The sequence below is a fragment of the Musca domestica genome, unplaced genomic scaffold (assembly GCF_030504385.1).
Source record: "Musca domestica strain aabys unplaced genomic scaffold, Musca_domestica.polishedcontigs.V.1.1 2, whole genome shotgun sequence".
Lineage (NCBI taxonomy): Eukaryota > Metazoa > Arthropoda > Insecta > Diptera > Muscidae > Musca > Musca domestica.
In genome coordinates, this window is record NW_026712249.1 from 3,891,983 (window position 1) to 3,901,127 (window position 9,145).

At 36.6% G+C, this 9,145-nt stretch overlaps 2 protein-coding genes across 2 annotated transcripts; one reads left to right on the forward strand and one right to left on the reverse strand.

Annotated features, from left to right (window-relative positions):
• Positions 1 to 4,097: 4,097 nt before the first annotated feature.
• LOC101892116 (mitochondrial coenzyme A diphosphatase NUDT8) lies at positions 4,098 to 5,193 on the reverse strand. Its single transcript, XM_005186332.4, has 2 exons — positions 4,791 to 5,193; positions 4,098 to 4,707 (listed from the first exon to the last, which is right to left on the reverse strand). Exons 1-2 carry the CDS (start codon positions 5,060 to 5,062, stop codon positions 4,194 to 4,196), a joined length of 786 nt encoding a protein of 261 aa, XP_005186389.2. The 5' UTR covers positions 5,063 to 5,193; the 3' UTR covers positions 4,098 to 4,193.
• A 2,420-nt stretch (positions 5,194 to 7,613) lies between these two features.
• On the forward strand, positions 7,614 to 8,602 carry LOC101892453 (dnaJ homolog subfamily C member 30, mitochondrial). The gene is made up of 2 exons (XM_059121672.1): positions 7,614 to 7,988; positions 8,061 to 8,602. Exons 1-2 carry the CDS (start codon positions 7,721 to 7,723, stop codon positions 8,459 to 8,461), a joined length of 669 nt encoding a protein of 222 aa, XP_058977655.1. The 5' UTR covers positions 7,614 to 7,720; the 3' UTR covers positions 8,462 to 8,602.
• The last annotated feature ends 543 nt before the right edge of the window (positions 8,603 to 9,145 follow it).

Below are 9,145 nucleotides of genomic sequence, written 5' to 3' on the forward strand. Positions count from 1 at the left end.
ATTTTTACATATTTTTTTAATTTTATTGAATGAAAGCAAAAAATAGCATGAAATTTTAGAATAAGTTTAGATTTGTTCGAATTGGTCAACTTTGGCAAGAATTATGGCCTTCAAATGGCCAATGAAACCGTCACACGCTGCCTAAATGTTGCTCTGCGGTATTTTGGCCCATCCCCGGCGAAGCGCTTGTTTGAGGTGATCGACACTTAGGACTTTTTTGGCGCTTGAAATGAAGCGAGAAACCTCATTTTGTAACCATACTTGGATGGCGCGTGTTGAGTGCGATGGTGCTGAGTCCTGTCCAATGTCCAAGGTCTGCGGTCAAAATGTTTGTGTGTCCAAGGCTTTAATACACCCTCCAGAATATTTTCGCTATAATATACGGCATTTATTCTGATGCCACGGTCGATTAATACGAGTGGAGAGCGACCATCGGCAGTTATGGCGGCCCACACCATCGCCATTGCCGGTTCTTGAGTTCTGGTGGCAAACCGAAGGTGCACATTTTCAGCTGACCTCTTTGGAAAGTAAACACGATCATTTTGTTTGTTTACATCGGAGAAAACCAAATTCGGCAGTTCACCACTTTCGGCCAAGCCAAGCAACTCTTTAGTTCTTTTGAGTCTATTTTCTTTCTGTTGCGGTGTAAGTTCTTGCACTATTTGGAATTTCAATGGCTTTACCCCGAGCTCATTTTTCAATATTTGCCGAATGGAATATTGCGATATGTACAGTTCACGAGCCATTTTTTGACCACTGCAACGCGATCGAACTTTTCGAACCATTTCTGCTGCTGCTGTTTTCTTCCGTCCACTTCCTTGACGGGCGATGGTACGAGACACAAAAAATTTATTCACATTTAAATGCTGGAGTGCTCTAACGATAGCCACTTGTGGTTTTCCAGCCAAATATAAAGAAATCACACTATCACGCTTGAATTCCATCAATATTTTTTTCCGGAAAATTCACACTAAAATGTTTTTGTACCATATAATGAGCTGTCACTGGAATAATTGTAACAGCTGTCGGACAAGTGACTTGGTAATGACAGCAGTCTGAAGTTGGTTGCGGTTTTTTCATCTCACCAAGTATTTGCGCAAAAATTGGAAAATCCCAAAGTTTCGGTTACATTTTTGGAGATATGTACCAGATTGATTCTGTGCTCGGATGTATTTGATTTATTAAGCTGTTGTTTTAAATATACATAAGTTAATAAAGAATGCAGTCATCTAGTAGTCATAAGTTTTCAGGAGAGAGAGGCCGCACATAAAATGTAATTACTCTCCTTCATTCCCCTGTTTTCCAAAAAAAGCGCTCCTTTTCCGTTAATTTCCCCGTATACGAATATTAAAATTCTTTTAAATTCTCATGCCAACCCAGCAGCATCTACTTTACCTTTATCCATTCTCAATGTAATGGCAACTCTGTATAAAAACGTAAATTTAATAATTCATCGACATCGAACTCATAATGCTTCCATATTAACGGCGGCAATGCATACTGCAAATTGCCATTGGAGTTTGCTCAAGTTGTTAGTTTTCAACGGATTTGAAAAGCCAGTAAAGTTGGAGCTTTCCCGCTTAAAAAGAAAAGAAAATAAATATTGAAAAGAAAAACATTTTTCGGTGTGTGATGATTAGTGTGATAAGAATCATGATAAATTTTGTCGAAATAATGACTGGAAAAGTGCAAAATTACTTGTGAAAAAGTTTTGTGGAATCGGTGGTATTAATTCGTTGTTGTTGTAGCTGAAAGGCTTGACATTTGGAGCTTTCCCGCTAAAAAATATAAAATAAAACAAAAATGTGTTACGATGTGTGATGATTAGTGTCTGTGAAATCGGAAAGTTATGGATTAAAAAAACTATTGCTTTGCCTGCCTCGAATCATGTTTCATTGTGTCCGAATAATGACTGCAAATGTGCAAAATATTGAAATACTTGAAAAAAAAGTAGGAAAAAGGAATCGGTGGCATAAATTTGTTATTTTTATTCGGTAAGTTTTTGTCATTTATTTATTTCAATTAACAAATTATTTAAAGAGTGTGAGGGAAAAGATCTTTTTATGGCCAAGTAGATTGGCATTTTTTATAAAGGGACATCGTTTCATAAATTTTTTTATTTCACCTCATGGATTCCACTAAGCATTCGTTCTCGGTCCCTTTTAAATTGTAAATACTACCACCTAAAAGAAAGTATGGGTCCAGCATACGTAAGTAATCACTGTGTTTACACCATTAAACGATAGTAAACGGAGGTCAACAATGTCTCGTGTATTTCTTTGATAACTTTCGTGAAGTTATCCACATAATTGAATTGAGACAAACATGGGGAGATCGGTTCCAAATATCCTCTCAAATTAGTTTTGTTACCCTGCATAATGATTCGTCATACCAAATCGCCTTGGTCTTTTCTTTGAAGACTTAAACCAATTCTCCAGTGAATTGGAAACTAGTAAAAAAACATTAAGTTCAGCCAGGCCGAACTTTTAATACCTTCCACCATTGGGTAAAGAAAACTTTTTATATAAAAGTATCTGAATTCAAGCACGTTCCACTTAAGCTGCATATACCAGTAAGACCGTTTGGATAATAAAATTAAACTTATCAAAAAACCATAAAGTGGATGAGGCAGTTGTATGGGAGACATATCAAAACGGGAACCTCTATAGACAATTTTATACTTCAAGAATTTTAATCTGCAAAATCTTCTCAAATACCAAATTTTAAAGTTTCGCGAGTAAATGAGATTAGGATTATCAAAATAAAAAAAAATAATTTTTTTGCCATCGAAGCTAGAACCCATTATGAACTACAAATACCAATTTTTAGACAAATCCGTGGAAAAATGTGGCACAAATCATTAAAATACCGTTGATATTGGGTGCTATACCAAAACGTAGAGCTATACATACACTGTTTCGCCACCGGAGATTCAACCTATTTTGATCTATAAATAGCAATTTTACCAAATCCGTGGGGAAAATGTGGCAAAAATCATCAAAATCAAATATTGGGAGGTACCTTTATACGGGGGCTATACAAAATCTTGGACATATACATACAATGTTTCGCCACCGGAGCTATATATATCTCATTTTCAATTCTAATCATCCCAAACACAATACAAATTGTTCTCCCAATTTTTGTCAAATAACATAAATAATAATTTGATAGACGGACGGAATTCGTACAAACGGAATGGCAAAGTTAATACCCTCCTTTTCAAGGTGGAGGGTATATCATTGTCAGGTAGTCTGCTTTCTATTTTCCCAATGTCATTGCAAAGAATGCCGCATTGTAAAATCCGACACAAGCGGCTTCTTGCAACATGTATTGGTCTGAATATATAGACAGATGCACTCCATTCCGTTTGTTTCAACTAGGTATTAGGATCTCAATATTAATTGGAAATATGCAGATATGGAACCTATCTCAGTACCTTAAGAGAAGAATTTCTGCATATGTGAAACTTTAATGCTATTTTCGCAAGGCTGTAACATTTCAAAAGTTTTAAATATTTTTGTCTTGGATACATTCTTCATGAATCTGATATATTTCGTATGACTAACAAAACTTGGTTATACCGAGACATAAAATGCTGTCAAAAAACCACTGATGCAATAAAAACGTTTCACTTTGAAGTACTCCTTCTTACATAACATCGGAAATATCGATAATAATTTAATTTTGTTGGTGTAATGTCGAAGAACCAAATCAGAAATATGAGAATACATCAGTTATACAATGTCCACAGCTGCTCATTCGACGGCTTTCATTCAATGGTCTGTTCCAGACCTGCAAGAATGTAGTACAAATTTTTACTGCGATAACCGATTTCCCTTTTATGGTATCGAGAATAATTTTAAAAATAGTAGACTTTTGCAGAATCTGGAACAGAGCTTAAAATAGCATATCATCCCACGAACCCAACAAAAGAAAACACATCCGATTCATTTAAATCTACAACATTTAAAACATCATTTTTCGAAATGAGGTTTTTTAAACTTTTTTCATTGTATAGATGTATGTATTGTAACAACTTGAATTTTACTTTTTGCCATATTGCCTTCTAAAAAATCGTCAGGTAGTACTATATATTGAACACATTAAAACAAATATATTTTGCTACTTTTTTTGTACAAAACTTTATATAACAATTTAGCTAAATTTGAATGGCAATTCCAATTTGTTCATTACTTCTTGTCGCCACTTACTTTTACAGGTCTAATGTATTTTACGCGATTTTTCAAATAGTTCATTTCTGGTGGAAGGAAGCAATTGAGAAAGGCATTTGTTAGAAAACCTGTTATGCCCCAGATTTTCTTATCGTCAACAATAAACACCGGCGCAGAGTAGCCACTCTTGAATTGTGTATAGTGCAGTGTTTGGGGATGGGCCAAACGACTAATGGGCACAGTGAAGGCTTCTTCTACTTCGTCAACATTTAATTTCAGTTCACTTTCCTTGAAATTCCTAACAGAGCCAATTACTGGCATTATGGCAGCAGTATGGGGAGGTTTCATTAAACTTCCTGTACCCCAGATTTCCACTCGACTCCGACACAGACCCACTTCTTCTTCGGTCTCTCTTAGGGCACATGTAATGAAGTCTTCATTTTCATCTTGTATACCTCCGGGGAAGGATATTTGTCGCATGTGCCTTCTCAGTGTTCGCGCTCTTCTTGTGTAGAGTATCGAAGGATTTCTCCTGGAAAATTAGAAAAGGGAAAAATAAGCTTTGGACTTTGTCTGCATTTGGAATATGGGTGAAAACTTTTTAGCTAAACCTACCCATTCTCGTCGGTACAAATTGCTATCAGTACTGCGGCGAAGGACTTTTCATTTTGATTTCCCTTTAATTGAACACCTATTGGTGCTGAGGCTTTCATTTTTTCCAAACACCTCTGCTGATTTTCCTTGGAAAGCAGAACTTCATCGTCAAAGACATATTCGGTTTTGGTCTCTTGCCTTGCATTTATGGCGGTTTTATGACAGAGGCGTTTTGTGTTTTGTAGAATTGAATCGTAGAGTAATGCAACGGTTTTTTGTATTCTAAAAGCCATTATTACTTCCCCCTTCTATTTATTTCGTCTGTAATACGTTCCCAATACCTCTGGGTAGCGAATCGCGATTTTTTTATTATGTCAGATGCAACAATTGTTTACTTGCGACAGAGAATCGCAGGTGTTAATCAGCTGAGATTCTATTGTGCCAATAAAATTACGAAGGGGGTATAAAAAGTTTAGCATATATTAAATTTAAGTCATGGTAGAAGAATATAGGTAGAGGCGTCGACACAGCTGCTGGACCAATGAACTGTCAAACCACTTTTGGAATTTAAAATGTTTAATGAAAAATTGTCTTAATATGTAAAAATTTTTGAAAAACGCGAATTATAATAGCCTCCGACTGACGTAGTATAAAAAAACATATAAAAATCTACTTATATTTGAAAAAAACATATAATTTTTTTTGACATATCAATGCTCCCAAGCGTTGATGCATCTACCTGGATTCTTCTGCCATGATTTAAGTTTATCAGAATGTGAAAGTAGAACCTCATCAACCACAAATATGTGTCTATTCAACAGCAGTTGGGTTTACAAATAGAATTATAATTATCAGGGACTCCCGACCAAGGTTCGATTTATCCAGAGCACAACCTTCACAACATTTTGAAACTATCGCTCATTCTGAAACCCATTTCTTTGAATAATATCGCTAATATCATCAATATACCGAATAGCAGAAGGAATTGTTATATGGTGGCTATACGAAGAAGTGGGTCTGCATACGATTTTTTTTTTGTCAGAGCCAGTAGTACCCGTTATGAACTTTAAATACGAAATTGGAAACAATTCCGATCTATAATATCTCTAATACAATAAAAATACCGACTATTGGGAGACAGCTGTTAAAATTATTCCAGTGAAATATATGGTTTACAACCGTACAAAAGCATTTTGGTGAGAATCTTCCAGAAAAAAAGTTATTTGTGATGAAATGCAAGCGTGATAGTGTGATTTCGTTGTATTTGGCTGGAAAACGACAAGTGGCTATCGTTAGAGCACTTCAGCATTTAAATGTGAATAAATCTTTTGTGTCCCGTACCATCGCTCGTTACCGTGAAACTGGTAGCGTAGGCCGATGTCAAGGAAGTGGAAGGAAGAAAACAGCAACATCAGCAGAAATGGTTCGAGAAGTAAAGAACCGACTTGATCGAAACCCACGTCGCAGTGGCCGAAAAATGGCTAGTGAGCTGGATGGCTCGCAATATTCCATTGAAATTTCAAAAAGTGCAAGAACTTACACCGCAACGGAAAGAAAATTGACTCAAAAGAACTAAAGAGTTGCTTCGCTTGGCCGAAAGCGTTGAATTGCCGAATTTGGTTTTCTCCGATGAGAAAACATTTGTTGTCCTGAAGTTTGTAAACAAACAAAATGATCGTGTTTACTTGCCAAAGAAGCCAGCTGAAAATGTGCACCTTCGTTTGGCCACCAGAACTCAAGCGCCGGCCATGGTGATGGTGTGGGCCGCCATAACAGCCGATAGTCGCTCTCCGCTCGTATAAATCTACCGTGGCATCAGAATAAATACGGAATATTATCGCAAAAATTATCTGGAGGGTGTATTAAAGCCTTGGGCACGCAAACATTTTGGCCGCAGACCTTGGACAACTCAGCACCATCGCACTCAGCACGCGCCACCTAAGAATGGTTACAAAATGCAGTTGCTCGCTTCATTTCCAGCGCACAATGGCCACAAAAATCTCCGGATACCAAACCGTTGGACTATTGTGTCTGGAGTATTTTGGAAAACAAGGTTGGCACTAAAAAATAGCAAAGTGTCGATCACCTCAAGCAAGCGCTTCGCCGAGACCGCAGAGCAACATTCGAGCAGCGTGTGACGGTTTCATTGTCCGTTTGAATTCCATAATTCATGGCAAAGGTGACCAATTTCAACAAATCTAAACTTATTGTAAAATTTGATGCTATTTCTGACATTTTTGCCTTCATCCAATAATATTTAAAAAAATTAAAAGTTATGGCGTTTGACTTTGTTGGAGTTTTTTATCTCACCCTGTATAGAGGCTATACGAAGATTAGCTCAATTCGTTCCAAAAATAAGGTGATTACAAAAGACAGGCACACGGCCATCGCTAATCCTCAGAATTTAGAATTTTACGCTTATTTAGATTATATTTATTATCTTGGGTCTGAGTCATGAGTTCTTCGATAAGTTATAAAAAGGGGCACAAATGAACAAAGGCGGTATAAAATTCTAGTAAAAAAGAGCGAATTGCGTTGGGTCTAAATATTTCTGTAACGGTTTTTTGCGCTGATAATTGAATGTCTGACTAACAAAATTAATTATGAGTTATATCAATATAAAGTACATATGTTTTGTCTCTCCGACATGGCCCTAAGTTGTTGGAAACAGGGACACATTGCAAACGATGAAAATCGCCTCACAAGCAACTCCCACGACGGAACGTTGATTCCCCTTTCCAGAGCGTCTATAAGTCTACAAAATATTCTAAATTATTGCCATGGTAACCCTGTTACGACAAATGCCAACTCTCCAATGTTTATCATCCATCAGCTGGGGCTCGTGTCACAGCAGCTGATTTCTGTTTTGAACTTGGCAATGAAAATGATATAACAAACAAAACAACTACGAGAAGCCAGCCCAACACAACAAATAAATAACTAAATGGACCATGTTGTCCACTTCCTCAAGGCATTGTTGGCTTCTTCAAAGGGCGAAGATATCGACCAGCAGCACACTGCTTGCAGATCACTACGATGTCTTGGGTATATCACGGAAAGCAACGCAAACTGAAATCAAAGCTGCTTATTATCGTCTCTCGATGTTGTACCATCCAGACAAGAACCAAGGAAGTGATTCGGCAGCTTTGAAATTCAGAGAGATAACACAAGCCTACGAGGTGTTGGGCAACTATAAACTACGGAGGCTATACGACAAAGGTATCTTTTCGCTTCATTACTAACATTTTCATGTGAAAATATCTGACAACAAATTTGTTTAATATTTCCAAGGTGTAATACACACAACAACCGAACGACCCGAGGAATCAATGAGAGGCGCAGAACCGGAAGAAGAAGATGATCCATCGACAAAATTCTACAAATCACGCTTTACAAAATCCACGGTCGCCGACAGTGACGGGCGTTCGCCCATCTACAATCTGGATGAATGGTCTCGCATACATTATGCCAATACGTTTCAACGACGCCAAAATGCCAAGGAAAAATATAATCGTACCAAGAAACAGGAAAAAGATGGACGACTCATGACCCAAAATGAAATATTACTGTTTTTGATTATGGTAGCAACGGCACTGGTGTTCCTCAAATTTTCTCCCGAGTCTACTTTTGGTTCATCTAAGAAAAGTCCGACTAATCAAAAGGAAACAGAAAAGGACAGTACTAAGACATAGCTGAACTTTCTTTTTTGAAGATTTAGTCAATTTAGATATTTTTATTTAAATCGCCGTAAGAATAAGAGTTAACCTATTAATGGCTATCGAAACGATTGTGTGATGACATTGTATAGAAATAAACTATTATTTAAATCCAAAGGATTGTGGATGTGGTTTGGAGGATATATGGCAGCTGATACCAAAATCTTGGAATATAATATCTTTGGTAGTTAGAATTTTTGAGCAGTTTGATCATATGTCAACTTGAATGTATTTATTTTTTCAAAATTATCCTTAAATGTGCATGGAAAGATCGCTAAGCTGCAAAAATGAACAGCTTGCTTTAAAAATATTTCTGTTTTGAGAAATTTACGTATGCAACGGAAATCATATATTAATGGGTAATTCTTTTTTGGTTGATTTCTTAAAAAAAAAGAAACAAATTGGCAGCAAAAGAAAACCAAGACCTGAATTACCCTCGGGTGTGACCGTAGCTAAATTGGCCTTGAAAATATATGTTGTATTTGTTGTGTATAGATTATCTAGTGAAAGTCAGTTCAGAAATATATTTTCAATTCAACATATAAGTTGCTATGGAAAATTTCTTAGTGCATCGACTGCATATTATTTGACTTGAAACATGATACGATATACATATTGTTTATTGCTAATGTAACTGATTACCTATTAAAATTGAAAAAG

Coding starts and splice junctions, on each gene's coding strand:
- LOC101892116 (XM_005186332.4), bottom strand. CDS start 5,062: ATGGCTTTTAGAATACAAAAAACCGTTGCATTACTCTACGATTCAATT. Junction 4,708..4,790: donor ATTTGTACCGACGAGAATGG/GTAGGTTTAGCT, acceptor CTAATTTTCCAG/GAGAAATCCTTCGATACTCT.
- LOC101892453 (XM_059121672.1), top strand. CDS start 7,721: ATGTTGTCCACTTCCTCAAGGCATTGTTGGCTTCTTCAAAGGGCGAAG. Junction 7,989..8,060: donor ACGGAGGCTATACGACAAAG/GTATCTTTTCGC, acceptor AATATTTCCAAG/GTGTAATACACACAACAACC.